Source organism: Rhinoraja longicauda, chromosome 15 (genome assembly GCF_053455715.1).
Source record: "Rhinoraja longicauda isolate Sanriku21f chromosome 15, sRhiLon1.1, whole genome shotgun sequence".
NCBI classification, from domain to species: domain Eukaryota; kingdom Metazoa; phylum Chordata; class Chondrichthyes; order Rajiformes; family Arhynchobatidae; genus Rhinoraja; species Rhinoraja longicauda.
The window spans coordinates 36,884,120-36,908,385 of record NC_135967.1 but is presented as its reverse complement, the minus strand read 5'-3'; the positions used below and the strand labels follow the sequence as shown (position 1 = coordinate 36,908,385).

Here is a 24,266-nt window from a genome sequence, read left to right as displayed (position 1 = left end):
TCTGTAGTCAGGATCGAGCCCGGTTATCTCGCGCTGTAAGACTGCAACTCTACAGTTGAGCCAATGTGCTGTCCATTTTGTGTGTGGGCATAACATTGACCTGTTTCAACCTGTAGTATCTCCTCAATATCCACCATAGGCCAAAAGCTTATCTGGTGTTACAGCCATGCCCTGTTGAGTTCTGCAGTCGTCGTTAGTGAGGGCGGTGTGTTCTCAAGGTCATTCTGCTACCTGGGTTGCAGATCTAAATACTCACCTCCCAGTACCTGGACCGGGCTTCCAAAGTATCAGTAGATACTCTGGAGCCACAGTTTGTGAACCTTGCAGTTCTTATTGGCTTCTGAAGAATCACATCATCTGCAGCCAGAGTTCATCTGCTTAGTTTAGAGCCACAAAGCGAAAACAGGCCCTTCGGCCCACCGTGTCTGTGCCGACTAGCGATCCCCATACTCTAACACTATCCTAAACGCATGAGGGGACCATTTCCAATTTTACCAAACCAATTAGCCTACAGACCTCTGTACGTCTTTGGAAGTATGGGAGGCAACCAGAGCTCCCAGAGAAAACCCACGCAGGTTAGGGGGACAATGTATAAACTTCGTATAGACAGCACCCGGGTCTCTGGCTCTGTAAGGCAGCAACTCTGCCACTGTATTATCGTGCCGCCCTACTCTTTAACCTGCTCTTTAAGAGCTAAAGGTAGAGTTGAAGTTAAACTGGTACAGGCTAGTACCAATCATTTAACAAAAAAAGGTAATTCACTACTTCATGTGTAATGTTGAGTTTCCAGCATTAATATCTTGCAGCTTCGAGATCCCTGACAAGGCACTAGTTAGTGCCTGCTCCCTACTTTCAGAACTAATAAACTTGATTTAACAAATGGTTAACTTCTAGAAGTACTTTTGTTTTAAATATTTATTATCTATTATAATGGAGCTTCCTGTTTTAAAATTCTTTACACATCCTTTATGTGGGCACTTTATATATTTGATTAAAGCAAACATTTTAAGTGCAATAAAGGCTTGACAGTAACTTCATGTGACCCTGGGAGGGTCGGCAGGGAACAATTACTGGAAGTAAAGCATGTTGGGAACGGATCGTTGGCCAGTTTTCCTCTCTCCTACTCTACTCTCGCCCTCAGGCTAACAGCTTGCCCCTCAATGAAAGCACATGTTGGCGCCCCCTTTTGGGAAAATTGCTTCCATCCCTGGGAAAAGAAAATCCCAGTCTGGACTTTCCAGTGTGGTACTTGTTAAATCTCCGTTTGAACCGGGCTGCCTGCACAGTTGGGGGGAAGCACTGAAGTTATGTTGAGCTCGCGTTGCCCTTTGGTTTCCCTCAGACCATGTTATTCACTGCCCATACAAAGCAACCTTCATTGTGTGTAGTTCCGTTCCGAGACTGCTGCTCACTGCTCGTACTGTTCCCCCACTCCATTTGTTTCTGTCGAGGCATTAACTGCTCTAGACAGTCTCTTTAATCTGTACTGAGTTAAACAAGACTGGTCTTGTTTAGATAATTTCCGTGACACCAATGTAGTTACCATTTTCTATTTTACGTGCTGCACTCAGAATGTTGATGACCATTCTATAACCAACTGACCCCATGAGAATGAAACACCAGCTCCGTGAGAATAGTGACAGCACTTTGGGCAGCACGATGGCGCAGCACTAGTGTTGCTGCCTTACAGCGCTAGAGACCTGGGTTCGATCCTGACCACGAATGCTGTCTGTACAGAATTTGTACATTCTTCCTGTGACCGCGTGGGTTTCCTCCAGGTGCTCTGGTTTCCTCCCACACTCCAAAGATGTACAAGGTTGTAGGTTAATTGACTTCAGGAAGTTGTAAAATTGTCCCTCGAGTGTGTAGGTTAGAGTAAGGGGTGATCGCTGGTCGGTGTAGACTCGGTGGGCTGAAGGGCCTGTTTCCGTGCTGTATCTCTGAAGTCTGAATACCGCGGTTATCTCTCAATATAGGATCGTTACCTACATGGTCGAAGAGAGTGGAGTTTTGTCACACATTCTTCTCTTCTGTGGGCCCCGTTATCATCCATAAGAGGTCCTTCCCCTCACTTTATCCCACATCTGTCACCAATGTATGGTGGACAGCTTTTTTTTGATCACAGATGAAAATATTTTGACCATGGAGCACAGTGGGTGTGTTTAGAAAACTTTGAGCTTTGTTGATGCTAAGAAGTATATAATGGTCAACACTTTGTAAGGGAAGACCTGGAATTTGTACCTCAGTGTTTCCGCACCTCAACATGGTACAATTCATTGGACCCTGTCGACGGGTCAGGCAGAATATAGTCAGCGAAAGGAAAATTGGTTTGTGGATCCTTCAGCGAGTTCACTTTTGAATGACCCTGAGGAAAAATATAATTGAATAATTTTCAGCAAAGAGCAAGAAGGAAGGGTGGTACAATGGTAGAGTTACCTCCTTGCAGCGCCAGAGACCCGGGTTTGATCCTGACTACTTGTCTGTATGGAGTTTGTACGTTCTCCCCGTGACCTATGCGGGTTTTCTCCGGGATTTCCGATTTCCTCCCACACTCCAGAGACATACAGGTTTGTAGGTTAATTGGCTTGGTCAATTGTAAATTGTCGCTAGCATGTGTAGGATAGTGTCAGTGCGCGGGGATTGCTGGTTGGCACAGACTCGGTGGGCGGAAGGGCCGGTTTCCGCGCTGTATCTCTCAACTCAACTAAAAGCTGGCAAATTTAGTTCACTGCAACTAGGCACAGCGGGCAGACAAGGCAGATAGATGAATGATTTTATTCCTTATTTTTCAGACTCCCATTTTCCCATTGACATCACCGCTGTCAAGAAGGATCATGATTTTCTCGACAAGGATTCTTTGAAATCTGTGTGCAGGTAACTGCTGCGAGCCTTTATAAATTGTGCCCTCTGCTTCTCAGTTGACCAAGATCAAGATCAGAATCAGAAATGTTTATTTGTCATCTGCATTGGATATGAACTGGAACAGGTTTAGGTTTATTATTCTCGCATGTACCTGGGTACAGTGGAAAGGTTTGTTTTGCATGTTCTCCAAACACATCTAATAGCAAAAATTGAGGGCGTGCAGCGTAGGTTCACTAGGTTAATTCCCGGAATGGCGGGACTGTCGTATGTTGAAAGGCTGGAGCAATTAGGCTTGTATACACTGGAATTTAGAAGGATGAGGGGGGATCTTATTGAAGCATATCAGATAATTAGGGGATTGGACACAGTAGAGGCAGGAAACATGTTCCCAATGTTGGGGGAGTCCAGAACAAGGGGCCACAGTTTAAGAATAAGGGGTAGGCCATTTAGAACGGAGATGAGGAAGAACTTTTTCAGTCAGAGAGTGGTGAAGGTGTGGAATTCTCTGCCTCAGAAGGCAGTGGAGGCCAGTTCGTTGGATGCTTTCAAGAGAGAGCTGGATAGAGCTCTTAAGGATAGCGGAGTGAGGGGGTATGGGGAGAAGGCAGGAACGGGGTACTGATTGAGAGTGATCATTGAATGGCGGTGCTGGCTCGAAGGGCTGAATGGCCTACTCCTGCACCTATTGTCTATTGTCTATTGTCTATAATATACATGGACATCAATCAGTTCAAACCCAAGTACAATAGACAGAACAAAGGGGAAGATGCATGCTGTGGCTTTGCGGATACATTAGAATCAACAACAACAAGGAATATACCCACTATGTCCGTGGGTGATTCTAATGCATCAAAGCCCAGGATCTACAGGAAGTACCGCCTCAGGAAGGCGACTAATATCAAAGACCGACAGCACCCCGGCCACGATCTCCTCTCACTGCTACCAATGAGAAGATGGTACAGGAGCCCAAGAACCATGACCTCCAGGTCTGAAGAAGGGTCTCCACCCAAAACATTACCCATTCCTTCTCTCCAGAGATGCTCTCTGTCCCGCTGAGTTACTCCACCATTTTGTACAGTATCTATCTTCGGTGCAAACTAGCATCTGCTAGTTCCTTCTTACACAATATACAATAAATGATCAGTTATTCTAAGTAAACTAGAGCATGATAGTGCAAAAAGTATGTAGAGCAACCGTAATAGTGCACAGTCCATGGTGGTTTGGCACGGTAGAGGTTGTTGGGCTCGGGTTGTGCAAAGTGATTGAAGAACCTGCTGGTTAGTGGGAAGAAGCTGTTCTTGAACCTGGAGGTAATGGTCCTCAGACTCCTGTACCATCTCCCCACTGGTAGCAGTGTGAAGTGAGTGTGGCCGGGATGGTGTGGGTCTTTGATGATATTAGTTGCCTTCTTGAGGCGGCACTTCCGATAGATCCCGGGCTTTGATGGATTAGAATTGCCCTCAGACGTAGTGGGTCACTTTGCTTCAGTCACCAATTGCTTGTGTAGATTGGGGTCAGTGACTGGATAGGACGCAACAAAAGCTTTTCACTCGTGTGTCAATAAACTAAACTGAAACTATAGTGATTGGCATTGATATCAGAGCAATTATGATTGATGTATAAATTGTCCTCGGGGCACTTGCTGTGTCCTCTGCTACAAATAGCTCTCATGTTTCCCTATATAATAAGCCGAAAGATGCCTAAATGCTAAATGTTCGAAAATGGTGGACTCCACCTGCATCCATGTTCTGCACACACACTTGCAACGTTCTTCTTTGAAGAGTTGGTCCAATGGAATCTTTAGCCATTGGTGATCTTGTGGAGACCATGTGTGTTGGTGTGGTTGCCATTTTGTTCCTCTTCTGATGTACGTGGAAGAGAAAAAGAGGTAGAGACATTGGAGCGGAGATTGAAGGGTGGAGTTTACTCGTTACTTTCCGCCATTGTGGTGAGTCTGAGCTGGTTTCAAGTCACAAGTTGCTGACAGACAATGTGGGCACCAGGGAAATGGTCCAAACTATAATCAGGAATTAGTAAATGCAGCTGCTCACATACTTCCTCATCTCTGCCGCTGCGCATGGCCTCCTTCCTCAGTGTCAGCAAAGCTTCCTCCTCTCAGGGAGAGTGAAGGTCACTGTTTTGTTTGTTTTGCCTTCTGATTCGAAGAGTATGCAAGAAGTGACAATGACCCTTAGTTACCCTGATTTCCATCAAAGTGTGGCGAGCTGCTTGTGCCAGGCAGTTAGATTCTAGGTGAGACCTTCAGTGGGTAAAATGTAGCATTCGACTGACGTAAAGATGAGACGTGATGATGTACTTTTGGCATCATTAGTAAGCACGTAACTGAGTGCGAGAAGAAATGATTCATTATCAGATACACTGATCCAAAGATACTCCTGGAAGGCGTGACTAACTCCTTGTGTATGTTTTGGAAAGATCACCATTTTGTTTCAATAGGATGTAATAAAAATGAACTGCACATGCTGGTTTACACCAGAGATTGACACTAAATGCTGGTGTAACTCAGCGGGTCAGGCAGCATCTCTGGAGAAAATGGGTCGGTGGCATTTCAGGTCGGGACCCTTCTTCAAACTCTTGAATCTGAAGAAGGGTCCTGAACCGAAACATCACCTGTCCATTTTCTCCAGTGTTGCTGTCTGAACCGCTGAGTTACTCCAACACTCTTTGTGTCTATCTTAATATTCTGTTCTAAGTTGCTTTGTGTGGGGGTGTTTGAGAGCCCCGACCATTCCTAGTGCTGTTGCTAAATTGTTTTGCACATGGGCCATTGTTGCTGCATCCCCACACAAAGCTCTTTCCTTTATCTCTCTGCTTGCCGAAGCACATCTGCCACTTGTTGGTGAACCTGAGGTGTCTGCGGTTCTGCAATGAACACATTGTACATCCAAAATTACATGTGTATGTCCCTGTAGATATAAATCTATATCTACAGATATAGTAGATGTATATATCTACTATATGAAACTGTAGTTCCACAATGATCATGGGTGCAGAAATGAATGTGAGAAGATGAGTAATTAGTGATGTTAGTGATTTCTGCTGGGGAGTAATTGTGAATTGGGACCAAGTCTGATGAAGGGTCTTGACCCGAAACGTCCCCGATTCCTTTTCTACAGAGATGCTGCCTGACCCGCTGAGTTACTCCAGCATTTTGTGTCTATCCAAGTTAGCAAGTGTTTGTTGGTGATGGGGCCTCAAATGAGTTAATTTCCTGGTGTCAATGACCTCTGCCGTGTGGTCAGTCTTTGGCAGTGGAAGGAAATCATTGCCGCATGACTATGACTGGCAGTAAATATTTTTGGAATGCGTCTTGTGCCAAATATTCACACTGAGCTGGTGAGTCAGTACCTGGAACCAATTCTGTGAGGTTACAACTCGCCAAATGAGAGGGGCTTCTGTTCCACCGCGTTAAAACATTTGCATCATAAAATGACCTCATGGGATCCTGATTTTCATGCATTCACAAAACATCTGCTTGCTTCCAGTCAAAACCTCAGATGCCTGACTGAAGCCGGAATCAAATGGTGTTTGGTGTCATTGTAGTCAGAATGGGACAGAATAATGAATTGACTACTAGCTTGAGGGGCACACTGTAAGGAAAGCAGTAACTGAGTTATCTCAATAACTTAATGCAGTGAAAGTCAGACTGTGTTGCTTGTGATTCCTGATCCTTTCTCTCTTTGCCCCTTCCTAGATATATTTAGTATAGCTTTAGTTTAGAGATACAGTGGGGAAACAGGCTCTTCGGCCCACTGAGTCTGCGCCGACCAGCGATCCCCGCAGGTTAACACTATCCCTCACACACCAGGGACAATTTACATTTTTACCGAAGCCAATCCGCCTACAAACCTGTATGTCTTTGGAGTGTGGGAGGAACCCGGAGCACCCAGAGCAAACCCACGCAGGTCACGGGGAGAACATGCGAACTCCATGCGGACTGCACCCATAGTCAGGATCGAACCTGGATCACTGATGTTGTGTGGCAGCAGGTCTACCGCTGCGCCACCGTGCCGCATGATTAATGCCCAGACTTTTAACAAAAACATGTTTGCTTAAGTGCTTAATGATAAAGATCATTGTATACAGACACACATTCCAGTATGTCTGATGAGTGGTCATTGATCCAAAATATTGGCTCCGTCTCTTGTCTCACAATGTAGTTTAGTTTAGAGATACAGCGTGGAAACAGGCCCTTTGGCCTACCGAGTCCATGCTGGCCAGCAATCACCCATACAATTGTTCCATCCTACACACTAAGGGCAATTTATCAAAGACAATTCATCTACAACCCCCGTAGGTCTTTGGAATGTGGGAGGAAACAGGAGCACCTGGAGAAAAACCCCCATGGCCATGGGGAGATTGAGCAAACTCTGTACAGACAGCACCCTTAGCCGGTTCTCTGGCGCTGTAAGGCAGTAACTCTGCCACTGTGCCACCCTCCAAAGAGAATTGCTGCCAGACTTGCTGACTATTTACCGTGTTTTGTTTCAGATGCTTTGCTTTGCCTTCTATTATAGCAGACAGAGCATCTGTGGATTTTATTTCCGTGTCTCATTGACTATGTCACCATTTTCGACTGGATGGTTTGCGTTTTTTAGTAATACTGTGTAAATCTGTATAACTTTATGCCAGGAGACCAGATTTTAAGCAAAGCTTTTTAAATTTTGCATCAGGAGACTAGATATTAATCTTGACCTCAGCAAAGCCCACTTAGACAGAACCATAGAAAATAGGCGCAGGAGGAGGTCATTCGGCCCTTCGAGCCAGCACCACCATTCATTGTGATCATGGCTGATCGTCCACAATCAATAAACCGTGCCTGCTTTCTCCCCATATCCCTTAATTCCACTAGCCCCAAGAGCTCTATCTATCTCTCTCTTAAATCCATCCAGTGATTTGGTTTCCACTGCCTTCTGTGGCACAGAATTACACAAATTCACAACTCTCTGGGTGAAAAAGTTTCTTCTCACCTCAGTTTTAAATGGCCTCCCCTCTATTCTAAGAATTCTTGCTTTTTGCTGTGGTTTTGTCACAAGACATTTCTGTCCTGTTGTTGTAGTCAGCAAATGATTCACGTCAGTTATTTAAAAATTCAGTATCTTCCACTTTTGCGTGATCTCATGTTTTTGAGGTTTATTCAGGTTAGCCTTTCGATTTCAACCCTTTACCAACAACGGGTTACTGTAAGAGGGATGACAGAAATCACCAGTGCCTGTGCATGATATTTTTTTCTCCCCCATCATCACATCTCAGCCAAGGGTGTTTGCAGAAATGTAACTTTGACAGGCTTGGAGAGGCAGTTTACCACTTCCTTTAGATTATGGGGTGAGGTTGTCCGTGGGCATTGATAAGTTCACATTTCAATTAGATGGTTACCCAAGACTGCTGCCTGACCCCTGGATTTGGGCTAACATCCATTATGCACCATGGCCTTGTTTCAAATTTGTATTAATTCGGCTGCACTTCACCCATGCACTAAATGCCAAAGAACCCTGTGAACAGCTGTGGTTTCATAGAACATAGAAACTTGAACAGCAGAGGACAGGCCCTTCGGCCCACAATGTTTATGCCGAACATGATGCTAAGTTAAACTGATCTCATCTGCCTCTACATGATCCATACCCCTCTATTCCCTGCTCTTCCATGTGCCTGTCTAAAAGCATCTTCAACACCACTATCGTATCTGCCTCTGCCACCGCCCCTGGCAATGCTTTCAGCTGATAGTATCCCCATTTGACCACTCGCATAGATCATTTGTTTTTGAGCTGTGATGGCCATTTCAAATGGTTAAGACATTGTGGGCAATATAAACTCTCATTTCTGGTACATTTTATTTATAAAGAGTTTTCTAAAACGATAAGCGATTCTTTCTGGAGACCATGTTCTGTTGGCCCACTCCAATGCAGGAATGGTCCGTAAGGTACATGTAATTAGAGTTCCATCAGGGTTTCCTCAGTGAAGCAGGTGTTACTGGAAACACATCAATTTGCATACAGGGCAAATAGATCTACAGAGGACGCCATCTCTCTGGCTCTTCACACTGTCCTGACTCACCTAGAGAGACAGGGCACGTACGTGAGGATGCTATTCATAGACTATAGCTCCGCCTTCAACACGGTCATCCCCACCAAGCTCATCACCAAACTCCACCAGCTAGGCCTTAGCTCGTCATTATGTGACTGGATCCTGGACTTCCTGCTGGAACGACCGCAGGCAGTGAGAATGGGCCCGCACCTGTCCTCCACTATCACCCTGAGTACCGGCACACCACAGGGCTGTGTTCTGAGCCCCATGCTCTACTCCCTCTTCACACACGACTGTGTTCCTGCATTCGACACCAACACCATTGTCAAGTTTGCAGATGACACAACGGTGATCGGGCTGATCACCAACGGGGATGAAACAAACTATAGAGCGGAGGTGCAGAACCTGGCGGACTGGTGCTCGGATAACAACCTGTCCCTAAATACCACCAAGACCAAGGAGCTGATCATCAACTTCCGTAGGTCACATAACGGGGAATATGCCCCGATCTCTATCAATGGGGTCAGTGTGGAGAGAGTGTCCAGCTTCAAGTTTCTGGGCACTCACATTTCGGAGGACCTAACATGGTCCAATAACACTGCTGCGCTGGTCAAGAAGGCACAACAAAGACTGTTCTACTTAAGAACACTGAAAAAGTCTGGTCTACCCCAACAGCTGCTGAAGACCTTCTACCGCTGCACCATAGAGAGCATCCTAACGCATGGAATCCCTGTGTGGTACCTCAGCTGCACGGAGGCAGAAAGTAAAGCTCTACAGCGGGTAGTCCATAGAGCTCAGAGGGCCATCGGAACACAGCTACCAGACTTGGAGGGCATCTACAACACACGATGCCTCAGAAAAGCCACCAGCATCCACAAAGACTCTTCACACCCCTGCAACAGTCTGTTCGAACTCCTTCCATCGGGCAGACGATACAAGGCCTTCTATGCCCGCACCTCCAGACTCAGGAACAGCTTCATCCCCAGGGCCATAGCTGCTATGAACCGGTCCTGCTGAGCCGGATGGCCACAACGCATAGATCAACTTGCACTTTACCCTGTCCAAAACTGTTATAACTGTTCGTTTCGTTGGGCTGCTGCTGTCTAAATTACCTAAATTAGTGCATCGTATGGGAGGCGCATTCCCAATCTCGTTGTACCCCTGGGTACAATGACAATAAAGATATATTGTATTGTATTGTATTGTATTGTATTGTGAGCCAGGCACTATCTATGGAGTGAGAAAATGAGTTAATATTGAGTGTACGGCCTCTTCACTTCTCACTGTGGATCTCCTAGTCTCTCTACAGATTTGCTGTGTATTTCTAGCACTTTTTTTGCATTTGACATCCTGAGACGGAAAGCGATCATCTTGCATTGCAATCAGTTTTTCTAAACTTTAAAATTATTTATAATTATTTAATTATACCATTCAGACACGTCTTCCTTTACACAACTGAAGATGTGTCTGAATGGTAGCAACATCACCTAGCGGTCACCCCCAAGAACAACACCAGTCAATTGTAGTGCAAACCTTAGGGATTGTAACATCTAGTCCTACTAATCAATCAATATTGAAATTATAAAAGGCTTGTTGGCCATTTAATTGCTTCCTCACAACTCTTGGGAGCGATATTGCTGGGTTTTACTCTGTGCAAAAGGAGATGCTGAAGAACTTGGTCATCTCCTTCAAATTCCACCGTCAGTCCAGTCTGAAGAGGGGTCTCGACCCATAACATCACCCATTCCATTCTCTCCGGAGATGCTGCCTGTCCTGCTGAATTACCCCAGGTTTTTGTGTCTATCGTCAGTTCAGTTCAGTTTAGTTTATTGTCACGTGCACTGAGGTACAGTGAAAAGCTTTTGTTACACACTGACCAGTCAACGGAAAGACAATACATGATTACAATGGAGCCATTTACAGTGTATCAAAAGTATGTACAGTTAACATCAAAAGCATGGCTAAGAGGAGAAGCTAAACAAATAGAAAATAATCAGTCAGTTATCCAGTAAGCATGATTGGTGAGTAGACACAAAAAGCTGGAGTAACTCAGCGGGTCAAGCAGCATCCCAGGAAAAGAGGAATAGGTGACATTTCGGGTCGAGACCTTTCTTCTGACTGGTGACGTTTTGGCTTGAGACCCTTCTTCAGACTTGTGATTCATGATTTGTGTGAGTAATTTAATTCTAATAGGGGTTGATTATTTAAACAGCCAGGATCAGGAATGGTAGTGGAGGAGCAGACTGCAGTCGGCCAGTGGGAAACCATGAGGGGAATGGTCCTGAATAGAATTTATGTTCCTTTTCTGAGAGCAGGAATTATTCAGGGAATTTAGTTTTTGAATTTCTCCAGTGTTTTTCTCAGGAAATGCGTCAGTCGTCAGGAATTATACTTTGAAAATAAACCTTCCAAATTCATGCAGTTCTAATGAAAGAATATTGAGAGTTTTTAGTGCTTCCTCACGACTGAAGGGGCACATTTACAAGTGATGTAGAGCAAGAAAATGCTCGGCTTGATCTTCGGTCTGTGCTGTGTTATCTAATCTCGGCAGGGATAATTATTGGAGCGGAATGTGATAGGCCAGATGGGTAAAGTACATCTTTTATTTATTGGATTACTATTCAATGAGTTCCGATGGAAAATGGATAGGGAATGTAGACAAAAGCTTCTTTGATGTCGGCTTCTGTATATGTGGCAGCAAAAGTAAGAACAATGGGGAATTTGTAACTTTGTGAGTGGCCTTTATGGACGGCTATTTGCAAGGTATGCAAGCAAAGAATTTCACTGACTTGTCACGTGTGCCAATAAAGTATTCGATTCATTCAATTCAATTCGAACAAGGTAAAATGGGAGAGGGTGAGAGGTAATATATCACTCCTATGGCTCTCAGTAATATTCTGTACTGACTGTGCAAAAGAGCCCCAATTTTAAGAGCATTTTCAGTGGACTCTTGAGTCAATGCTGTAAGTCAGTGTGCGATGAAATGTCCCTGCTTTAACCTGATTGTATTTTTTGACAGGCGCCTGGTGATTCTGAACAAATATGCCGATGTAAAGACTGATGCCAACACTAACAGGAAGCTGGTAAGCACACATGAATGACTGCACCGGTTCACTGTTCTATTTTCATACCCGTTATCTGGGTCTTCAAAATTTAAAATCTAATTCCATAGACCTTTTTTTTTTTGAACAAAGGAATTTTTTTCATGATTGTCGTGGGGGAGTTGGTGAAAGGAAATCACAATGATGGGAACAGAGTGTGTGCGATGTTGTCATGTACAGCAGAACCTGTACCATAAGTTGGCAGTCTACCAACAACCATTCTGCACTATGGGTTATGTATCATTATAGAGCTTGCACCCCTCGTGCAAGAAAAGAGAACCTTGGTGTTCTCGCAGGACCCGAAGACATCGAGAGACCCTTTTCCACCCATCCAGATTCAAGGACAGTTTATTCCCAGATGTTATCATAAGGTCATAAGATATAGGAGCAGAATAAGGCCATTCGGCCCATCAAGTCCACTCCACCATTCAATCATGGCTGATCAACTGAACCATCCTACCCAACAACTATGGAACAGTCCTGCAGTCCTGAGCTACTATCTACTTCATTGGAGACCCTCAGACTATCTTTAGTCGGACCTTGCCTAGCACTAAACGTTATTCCCTTTATCGTGTATCTGTACACTGTGGACGGCTCGATTGTAATCATGTCTTGTCTTTCCATTGCCTGGTTAGCATGCAACAAAAGCTCTCACTGTACCTTGGCACACGTGACAATAAACTAAACAAAGTACTACACCCATGTAGGAGATGTTATGTTATGTTCTCCAGCCCATTCTCAGGGTTTAATGCCAGTACAGCCACTCTCCATCTACATCCAGATCTGAAAAAAATAGCCTTCCACTATTCCACTGTACCCAGATGGATGTTCATCCTTGGATTTTGCATGTGTGCAGTCAGAGTGATACAATAGTGAAATTGGCACTCCTTGAAGAATTTAACATGGCGACAATCTTTCCTATCAGAGCATCAGGACAAGGCTTTGACTTGTGTGGGAAGGAACTGCAGATAGATGCTGGTTCACACCAAAGATAGACACAAAATGCTGGAGTAACTCAGCAGGGGTCCCTTCTCTCCAGAGATGCTGTCTGACCCGCTGAGTTACTCCAGCATTTTGTGTCAAGACTTTAACTCTATTACCCCACTTTAGTGGTCTTAATCCAGTCCTCCTTTAGCTTGCTGCCGCAGGCTACCAGGAGCCAGTATGTAAACGGAGAGAAACCGTAAATCAGTGAAGTCCAGGGGGGTCTAAGTGTCCTGGTGCATGATTCACAAGATGTTAGCAGGCAGGTCCAATAAGTAGTTAGAAGGATGAACAGAATATTGGATTTTACTGCAAAAAAAAAAAAAGACTTCGGAGGTTTTGCTACAATTGTACAGGGAGTTGGTAAAAACACATTCAAAATACCACACAGTTTTGGTCCTAGTACCTTTAAAAGAAAATGGAAATAGTAGCATTGGAGACAATCCAAAGGCGATTCATCCGGTTAATTGTTGGGATGAGAGGAGTTGTTCTGCCACGACAGTCTACAGTGTTTGGATTTGTGATCCTTGGAATCAGGAGGAATGAGGGGGGTGACATTATTCAAACATATAAGTTCCTCTGATGGCCTGCCGAAGTGAAGCTTGAATTATTTCCACTGGTGGGAGAGTTGTGAACAAAGGGACACAGCTACAAAACAAGGCCCCTGGTCACTGAAAACTGATGTGTGTAGAAATGTCTTCTCAAAGCGGTGAAATCACTGGAAATCCCTCCCCTGAGGATGGTGAAACCGATCATGAGATATACTTGAAATAGAGATAGATAAATATTTGATAGATCACCAAATGATTGATTATGAGGATTGACGGCACAGTTTAGGGCAGCACAGCGGTTGCTGTCTTCCAGCGCCAGAGACCTGGGTTTGATCCTGACTACAGGTGCTGTCTGTACAGAGTTTGGACATTCTCCCTGTGGCTGCATGGGTTTTCTCCGCGGGCTCTGGATTCCTCCCACATCCCAAAGACACGCAGGTTTTTAGGTTAATTGGATTCGGTTAAAAAAAATTGTAAATTGTCCCTAGCGTGTAGGATAGCGTACAGGGACCGCTGGTCGGTGCGGACTCGGTGGGCCGAAGGACCTGTTTCCACGCTGTGTCTCCAAAATAAACTAAACATGCATGTTTGTAGGTGAATTGGCCTCTGTAAATTGTCCCCAGTGTGTAGGATAGAACTAGCATATGGGTGATCGCCGGTCGGCGTGGACTTGGTGGGCCGAAGGGCCTGTTTCCACTCTGTATCTATGAACTGGCACAGAAAAGGAGTTGAGGTGAACATGGATCAGCCAGGCACATATTGAATGGTGGGTCAGGCTTGAGGAGTCGAGTGGCCTAGTCCTACTTCTATTTCCATGTGTTTGTGAAGCTATGACCAAGCATGGAGCTGACAGCAAGATGCTATTGCTAGCATGAAGTTGGGGAATAGAAACCTCAAGTGGGTGGCAAGAATGTCGATGTGGACATCGGAGGAACGTATCGGTCTGACTGGGAGATTTTTCTTTTGATTCGTGGAGCAGTAGAATGGTCGGAGGAGGGGGATCACCAATACTCTGGTACGGAAATTTGTATGAGTGGACCAGGAGTTGAATGTCTTTTAGCAGCTGCTGAGACAGATGGCGGTAACTTTCCAGACCTTGCTCCAAATAAGCTGCACTGCAAAACAACGTGGGATGGGGGCAAGTGGGGTTGGTGGCAAGTTACTGAACACAAACCTCAGCATTATCTGTGAAAGTCTAGTCAGAAATGGTTGGGAGAGGTAACCATAAAAGACACGGTGGAGGATTATAGAACATGCAAACGCACAGGAAAAGGGCCTTCTGCCCAGAAAGTCGACGTCAAACATGATGCCAAGATAAACTAACCTCATCTGCTTGCACATATAAAATGTGAAATTCTTAAAGGACTGGACAGGCTAGATGCAGGAAAAATGTTCCCGATGTTGGGGGAGTCCAGAACCAGGGGGGGGTCACAGTTTAAGAATAGTGGGTAGGCCATTTAGGACTGAGATGAGGAAAAACATCTTCACCCAGAGAGTTGTGAAGCTGTGGAATTCTCTGCCACAGAAGGCAGTGGAGGCCAATTCACTGGATGTTTTCAAGAGAGAGTTAGATTTAGCTCTTGGGACTAAAGGAATCAAGGGATATGGGGAGAAAACAGGAACTGGGTACTGATTTTAGATGATCAGCCGTGATCATATTGAATGGCGGTTGCTGACTCGAAGGGCTGAATGGCCTACTCCTGCACCTACGTTTCTATGTTTCTATGATCCATATCCTTTCATTCCTTGCCTATGAAGGATCCACTTAAACATAACTATTGTATCTAACTCCACCACCACCCATAACACCATGTTTCAGGCACATTATACAGACGATTCCTCTCAGCAGAGCAGTTTACTTGGAGTATTATGTGCAGTTCTAGTCGCCCATTACAGGAAAGATGTGGAAGCTTTTGAGAGTTGGCAGAGGAGGAAAGTTGCCTGGATTAGAGGGTTTCGGCTACAGGGAGAGGTTGGATCGACTTGGATTGTTTTCTCTGGAATGTCGGAGGTAAAGGGGAGACGATGGAAGTCTATCAACACGAGTGGCATAGATAGAGTAGACAGTCCAATCCTTTTTCCCCGGGTGTAAAAGTCCAACACTAGCAGGCATTGCTTTAAGACGAGAGGGAAAATTTTAATGGAGATGTGCTGGGCAAGTGTTTCTTTTTTAACAGAGTCGTGGAGGCCTGGAATGTCAGGAGTGGTGGTGGAAGCAGATACGATAGTGGTGTTTAAGAGGCTTGTAGATAGGCATATAGGATTGGAGGGATATGGACCATGTACGGGTTTATCAGATCAGTTTAACTTAGCATCATGTTTGGCACGAATGTTGTGGTCCAAAGGGTCTGTTCCTGTGCTGTTCCATGTTCCATCAGGTAGGTGGGTCACAATCCCCTCCATTGTTCGCTGGTGTTCTTTCTTCACGACGTGGCCCTGTCATAACACTGCTGTTATTGTTGTAGGGTGGTGATTCTGATGAGGACGACGTCTGTGCCATCAGTGACCGTTGGGCATTTCAGCGAGAGAGCAGGAGGTGGTCGCGCCTGGCAGCTGCTGACTTCCAGTTGAGCCACGCCGAGGTCAGTAGCTCGATAATGAAGGAATCGGCCAGCCGTGAGAGCGTTCTTTTGGAGTTCAGCGATCGGGAAGCCAGCTCGGTGCACAGCAGTGGCAGCGTCCAGGAAGCGTCGGTCGGCCATTCCACCAACAATCGGCCGCCGCCAAAGGAAAACCCTGGGAGAGTCCCGGTGGCTCAGTGCCAATCAGCAGAGCAGCCTCATAGCTGCACGCTCGACAGCTCTGTTCCCACCGGAGATCAAACCGCCCCACACTTCCCGGACAACCCCAGGAAACAGAGGACCAAGAGCTTTCTTCGACGGATTGAGTCCATTCGGTTTAAGACCCTCCGGAACAAAGCCAAGAACAAGGAGCCAAAACACGTCAAGGCGGTATTGCAACAATTTCATGAACCATTACAGAGCTCCAGTTCTTTGCAAACTGGGAGCAAGAACGCCAAGGGATTGACGAATACCTTAACTAGATCTGGCGTGCCTTCACTTGCTGAGTGTGGATGTGTAGAACACTGTTCGGGCAAATCTCGGAGCAGCCACAGCTCCAGGCATTGTGCACTGTACCTGGAAGACTATGACATGGACTTCATGGCCTCCAATCACAATAGAAAAGATGATCTGTGTTCTCAAGAAGAGTACGTCGTCCGTATCCCTTCCAATCACAAGTTGGGAACCTTTCCCAAAGCCCTCTCCATAGAGAGCCTGTGTCCGGGTGCTGACAACCACTTGATCCAATGGAGGTCAGGGAACGGCTCCTTTGGGATGTCTACCAATGGCAGCAGCAACAATATTCAACGACTCGGCTTTCAGGGACGGAGCGAGTCCTGCAGCTCGGTGGACAGCAGGCAGAGTTTCTACGACAATGTGCCGGAGACTAATCCATATAATGGCGGAGATGGATCTGAGAACTACTTCAAACAACTGGATGATGTTTTGAAGCACGTCAATGGAATAAAGCAGAGCGTGGACAGTTGGTCCAAAATGATATGCTCCGAGTACAATGACACGGAATCCGACTCTACTGGAGAAACAGTTTTTCCTTTGCAAAGTGGGAACTCTGAAGACCGCTCGATGTCTGATGTGGGGACAACTGCCAGTGATTTTGACAGTATTGGGAATTCACTAAATGAAGTTGACGAAATGGAGATGAGGGACCGGAGAGATTCTGGAGTCGGGGCTTCATTAACCAGACCTAACAGGTAGTGACTTCTGATATTCTGCTGATGGTCTTGGACACCAGACGCAGATCAAAGTGCAGGTTGTTTTTATTATTCAATGATTCCATTCAAAAGTTTGCATTATTAATTTGCGATCCTGCATTTTGATTTCAAAGGTTCACTGGTGATTGTTAAATAAGATGAAGTTATTTCAAGATTTCTACCTCCTTCATCTTAAATCTTTAGGACGGATATGAGGAAAAGCTTTTTCAGCCAGAGAGTTGTGAATCTGTGGAATTCTCTGTCACAGAAGGCAGTGGAGACCAATTCACTGGGTGCATTCAAGAGAGAGTTCGATATAGCTCTTCGGGTTAATGGAATCAAGGGATATGGGGAGAAAGCAGGAACAGGGTACTGATTCTGGATGATCAGCCATGGCCTAACCCTGCACCTATTTTGCATGTTTCTAAATGGTTTCCGATAGAGGTGTTGTCCTCCATTTAAGAGATCCAGATTCCACAAAATAACTCTTATGCTTATCGATACCTTGTGACCACAGAGGTTATTGATTATCACATGATAATTTATTTGTTAATAGATGGCGTATGACACTTTATTATATGATGCAACTCTCTATTATATTTCCTAATTTTCTTCTGATGTGTACTGTGCTCCCATGTCCTACACTGAAAGTGGAGATAGAAAGTTTATTCTCGCCGAGGGAGACTTTGTACTATTACTGCCACCTTGGTCAATGTCAATGTGTTGTCCTTGCAGAAGGACACTTCACTATTTGAGTATGTGTTTAGTTTATTCTCACGGGTACCGAGGTACAATGAAAACCTTTTGTTGCGTGCTTACCAGTCAGCGGAAATACAATACATGATTCACAATCGAGCCATCCACAGTGTACAGATACATTTCACTGCACATCGTGTATGTGCATGTGCCAAATAAACTTGACTTGACTTGACTTGACTTGAATAACGTTTAGTGCAAGATAAAGCCGGTAAAGTCCGATCAAAGATAGTCCAAGGGTCTCCAATGAGATAAATAGTAGTTCAGGACTGCTCTCTTTGTGGTTTAATGGGCATGAACCCATTCATGGCAGATAATTCATTGATCCACAACAAAGAAAATCAAATACCGGAACACTTTACACGTAATTTACACACATTATTCTAGCACAGAAATAGTTGAAGATGGCTCTGAATATGATGGAGTAAGAAAGTTCATCTGGAGCTCACATAGATAAAGATGCCAGCCTGATCAGATGGTAATTGTGAGCCCAAAGCAAATAGATAGATTCCATTTCAAGAGGACCAAAAGACATCCTGGGAATCTGCAGTGAGGCCTATTGTGCCATAGGACAATGTGCAGCCTTCATGAGATCCTCCATGATGCAGCTGTAATGAAAAGGGTAGCTGGCAGGAATACTTACCCTCATGGTGTCTGTGAAGGAGCGCTGATCGGGTGGTGGGTGTATGACACGAGCTGTCAGAGCAGGTAGTTGAGGCAGGAACTATTGCAACGTTTAAGAAACAATCGGACAGATACATCAATGGGACAGGTTCGGAGGGACATGGGCCAAATGCAGGCAGGTGGGATTAGTGTATATGGGACTCGTTGGCCGGTGTGGGCAAGTTGGCCTGAAGGGCCAGTTTCCACGCTGTAAGACTCTGTGATTCTATGACCTTGACCCTGTGCGGTGTTGGTTAATGTGGTCTTTGGCATCCTCAGTTAATCTTTGCGTGTACTTTCCTTTAGGAAGTTGCGTTGGCACAGTTTCCAGAACTCCCACCGCCCCAGCCTGAATTCTGCTTCGATGGAAATCAACCGTCAGTCCGCAGCTCAGCTCAACCTGCTGCAAAGCTTCTCCCTGCTACGCCTCACGGCCATCATGGAGAAATATGCTGTCCGCAGCAAGCAGGGCTGGAACTGGTTAGTAACGAGGGCTCTGACAGAGTGGGCAGGGATCTCGCCATTTGTTCTCACTCGCTGGGGCGGCACAGTGGCGCAACGGTAGACTTGCTACCTTTCAACGCCAGAGACCCAGGTTCGATCCTGACTACGGGGCTGTCTGTATGGACTTTGTATGTTCTCACCGTGACCACATATGCTTTCTCTGGGTGCTCTGGTTTCCATCCACATTTCAAAGGCGTGCATGTTTGTAGGTCAATGGGCATTTGTAAATTGCCCCTAGTGTGTTGGATGCGAAACTGAGATAACATAGAACATGTGTGCGGGTGATTGTTGGTCGGTGTGGATTCGGTAGGCTGAAAGGCCTGTTTTCACACTATCTCTAAGCTAGACTAAACCACACCGCATCATCCAGGTGTCGGACTGCAGGCAACTAGAGTTAAGCGAGACATTACAGTGTGCTACATGTGATTGATTTTTTGTTGCTAAATCAGACTTTCAACTAACTCTAATTAGAATTTAATGTATGACATCCAACGAAAGCATGTGAAGCACCAGGCAAACCCACCATCGGGTAACATGGTGCTACACCTACTGGGTCTGCTGCCTCACAGTTCCAGTGACTTGGGTTCAATCCTGAAGTCCAGCATGTCCTGTGGGGATTTTGCATGTTTCCTCACACAGCACGGAAACAGGCCCTTCGGCCCAACGTGCCAATGCTGACCAAGCTGCCCCATCTACACTAGTCCCACCTGCCCTTGTTTGGCCCTAATCCTTCCAAACCTTTCCCATCCATGTACCAGTCCAAATGTATTTTAAATGCTCTTACAGTATCTGCCTCAACTACCTCCTCTGGCAGCTCATTCCACATTCAGACCACCCTCTTGGTGGAAAAAGTTGCCCCTTAGATTCCTATTAAATCATTCCCCTCTCACCTTGAAACATAGGCTGTCAGTTCTTGATTCTATCCCCAGTTCCCCTCCGTGTCCATCCTGAATTGGAAGTACGCCCCTATTCCTACACCATCATTGTGTCCAAATCCTGATAGTCCCTCCCGACAGCACTGTGGAATTGCCTTCAACAGAAGGAGTTTAATTTAGTTCAGTGCAGAGATACAACGTGGAAACAGGTCCTTCGGCCCCCACCGAGTCCCCACTGACTAGCGACCCTCCACACATTAACTCTATCCTACACACCAGGGACAATTTACGTTTATACCAAGCGTCTTTGGGGTGTGGGAGGAAACCGAAGATCTCTGAGAAAACCCGCATGGTCACAAGGAGAACATACAAACACCGTACAGGCAGTGCCCGTAGTTGGAATCGAACCCGGGTCTCGGGCGCTGTAAGTGCTGTAAGGCAGCAATACCGCTGCGCCACCCATGATACTGCAGTGTATTCAGTGCTGAATGGGAATCGGCACCATCCTGAAGGATGTGTAGGAAAATAACTGCAGATGCTGGTATGAATCGAAGGTATCACAAAATGCTGGAGTAACTCGGCGGGTCAGGCAGCATCTCTGGAGAGAAAGAATGGGTGACGTTTCGGGTCGAGACTCTTCTTCGGACAGATGTCGGGGGGGGGGGGGCAGGACGTCACTCCCCCCGACATCAGTCTGAAAAAGGAAAAAGGGTCTCGACCCGAAACGTCACCCATTCTTTCTCTCCAGAGATGCTGCCTGACCCGCTGAGTTACTCCAGCATTTTGTGATACCATCCTGAAGAATAGTGGCTTTGGTCACTGGGACGGTGTGTTTTGTTGCTCTGTTTTGATAGACCATGCTTTGGTCGAGACGTCAGATGGAAAAACAAGCTGCCAGACATCTTCCACTTGGGATGTGACCCTTATCCCTCAGGAAGTGTACGAGAGACGTGGATCTTGGGGTTTGCTCCATGTTTCATTATTCCGCGAAATAGCCGAATGGTGTTTCGTAAAACTTGAACCTGTGGCCTCAGGGCGGCAGTAAAAACAGATTATTTATGCAATTGCCGGAACACTCGTTTCCTTGTGCGTTTGATCAATTCCAATCTCCGGAGTGCTTGCGGGCTCTGGCTACACAGAGTGTCACTGGACGGTGTCCTGGTGAGTTGAGAAGACTCACCCCCCAACATTTCCTTGAGGATAAAAAGCATCCGATTAGACATGTTCCCTGCTATTGTGTCTCTTTGCTTCCACTGCTACCTGGCAAAGAATGTACAATAACAGGAATCCGCAAGACTTGGAGTCTGTCCAAGCATAGCCTTTGACCCTTGGAACAGTGCAGATGATTCCCTCAGTGGACAGAGATAGACTGGGTCAGATCACAGCTGTGTGAGGAGGGGAAATGTGGAATTGTTTGAAAGTTCACAAAGGGTGGAAACAGCTTGGAATGGAATTCTTTGTGTTGAGGCAGTCATGAAGGATGCACTGTAAACAAAGGCAGTCTGTGCTGGAGGAACGTGTTGGCCCGTGACCACTGGACGAAACCTCGAAATCGGAAGGCTGAAGGGCTTGAAATTCAACCTGACCACGGCCACAAAGTTAGGGTAGGGCACTGCATGCGGTTGAAAGCTCGCAGAGGGTGCTGCGACCTACAGATAAAGCCACTGAACTGGAGGACCATGACAGAATGCAAGACCCAGCAGACTGTGGCCGGCAGGGCGTAGCCGCCAAGCCGGCCCGTGCTTGGAGGACCCGGAGGACCCAGCGGACCGCGGCCTGGAAGGGGAAGCCCGCCAAGCCGCTGCTGCTTGTCCCCTGAGGACCAACGACGACGTCCTCTCCTCGCCCGCCCGTCCACCTTTGTTTCTCTGGGGGCGCCCACCGCAGCCGGCCTCGAGGGTACCGTGGGCCTGAACCCGGTTCCCCCTCCTCTCCTACTGGCCTCGCTCCTCTCCCATCGCTGGCTCCTTGTGCCACTGCTCTTGCCTCAATGACCAGACCACGGGAGAATGGAGAGCAGCGAGGGTGGTAGGAAAGGAGAGGGAACTACGGTTGGGGCCTACTGCACCTTGAAGGTTGACTGCGGGAGACGTCCCCTGGAAACGAAGGTGGATGGGCAAGGAGTGTGACATCGGTTGTTGGTCGACCAAGGAAGGTGACGGGTGAAGACCCACAACAGCCTGGGGCTTGCCTGAATCGGGCACCACTCATAGCAACTGGAGCATGGTCTGGACTTGGAAAATGGCGTCTAAACATGGTGCCTGTTGCATGCAGGCTCAGGGAACAGTTTCTGTACAATTACTGATCGGGGATGGTATGGAAATACTCTACTGGACTGTATATAAGAAAATAATTTCACTGTTCATTTGCACTTTGCACATGTGACAGTAAAGAGCCATTGCACCATTGCCAGGTTTTCTTGTTGCTTTCAGCCTGACCCGGAAAATCAGGCAAAGCAGTGGGTCTAAATCTGCAGTGCAAGCCCAGGTATTGAAGAGAAATAGGAGAGAACAGTCGGGGTCCTCCAGCAGACCTGGCATGGCTAGAAGCACGGAACTAGTGCTGAGTCTTGCACTAAGAGGCTCTTTGACCTGGAAATTCTGCCCGCTTGTAAGACGAACAAAACATCTCCCAATGTGAGATGGTGTATTTAGGTTTCATGTCCCATTAATCTTTGGACTTTATGGTCTGAGTGATCTTCTGCAGTGCACTACTTTCCCCTTGCACCTGTAAGTACCAATCTTTGAACAACTGAAGCTTTTAGTTTATGAAGTTTAGTTTATTGGCAGTGGAAAGGTTTTGTTGCGTGCGAACCAGTCAGCGGAAAGACAATGCATGATCACAATCGAGCCATCCACAGTGTACAGATACACAATAAAGGGAATAATGTTTAGTGCAAGATAATGTCCAGTAAAGTCTGATTAAAGATAGTCCAGGGGTCTTCAATGAGGTAGATAATAGCTTGGGACTGAAGGGCCATATCATTGATCCAATGAATCTTACTTGGTCTCACTTCTGCCTGACTGGGCATCTGACCTGTGCCATCTGGAACAGACAGTACCGCTGCTGCAGTTTGCTGTCTCAAGCGGTAGAGTTGCTGCCTTACAGCGCCAGAGACTTAGGATCGATCCTGACTACGGACGCTGTCTGCACGGAGTTCGTACGTTCTCCTCGTGATCACTTGGGCTTTCCTTGGGTGCTCTGATTTCCTCCCACATTCCATAGACGTGCAGGTTTGTAGGTTAATTGGATTCTGCAAATTCCTCTACTGTGTAGGATAGAACTAGTGTGAATGGATGTTTGTTGGTCAGCGTGAACTCGCTGGGCCGAATGTCCTGTTTCCACGCAGTATCTCTTAAAAAATTTTTTTAAAAAAAAGAAAACAAGCATGAGGAAATCGATTCAAATACCCAATGCCATGCGAATTTCTCCCTCAAACTGCTGAAATTCTGTTTGTGCAGAGTCTTTATGGTATGAACTCAAAAAGAATGAGTGAGATTAAAACAGCTGAAAGCATAAGGGAGAGATGGGTTAAAGGATCAAGATCATTGACCACGAATGGTAACTAACTACATAGAAGAAGGAATATTTGTCAGCAATTAGGTTTATTGTCATTTTCATTGTCTATATTTTTCAACTGGCTCGTAACATTTTGGTGATTTATTAATTTGTCTGCTTTATTTTTGTGCTCCTGCAGGGGTGTTCCTAAATTTATGAAACGAAGCCGGGAACCAGATTACCGAGGCAAAAATGTCTTTGGAGTTCCGCCCATAGTGAATGTCAAGAGGTCTGGGCAGCCACTACCTCAAAGCATCCAACAAGCCATGCGTTTCCTGCGTGGTCAGTGCATGGGCCAGGTATGTCCCGCTGCTAATCTGAACCAGTCGTAGCCTTCCCAATAAGCTTGTCCTCGAGATATGGTTAACTTCAGAAGTTCCTGTGTTAGATATTTTGTCGGTTTCCACACTGGTATCCCTTAAGTGTAGAGGTTCCATAAGAAATGGTGACTCTTCATTGGGTGATAGATTATTTCTGTTCTCTAGTTGTAGAGTCCTCTAACCTGGGGAAAAAAACTGTAAAGGTTCACTTTATCCATGCTCCTCGCAATCGTGTACATCTCCATAATGTCTCCCCTCGGCCTCCTGTCTTTGCT

The 24,266-nt window shown here is 46.0% G+C and overlaps 1 protein-coding gene across 1 annotated transcript in view; it reads left to right on the top strand.

Annotated features, from left to right (window-relative positions):
• The window catches only part of stard8 (StAR related lipid transfer domain containing 8), an 87,705-nt gene that overhangs the window by 44,012 nt on the left and 19,427 nt on the right, over nt 1-24,266 (top strand). Inside the window, exons 3-7 of the mRNA XM_078412496.1 lie at nt 2,793-2,874; nt 11,927-11,990; nt 16,009-17,315; nt 19,041-19,214; nt 23,811-23,970. Coding sequence (XP_078268622.1) covers nt 2,793-2,874; nt 11,927-11,990; nt 16,009-17,315; nt 19,041-19,214; nt 23,811-23,970 — 1,787 coding nt within the window. The remainder of the gene's footprint in view (nt 1-2,792; nt 2,875-11,926; nt 11,991-16,008; nt 17,316-19,040; nt 19,215-23,810; nt 23,971-24,266) is intronic.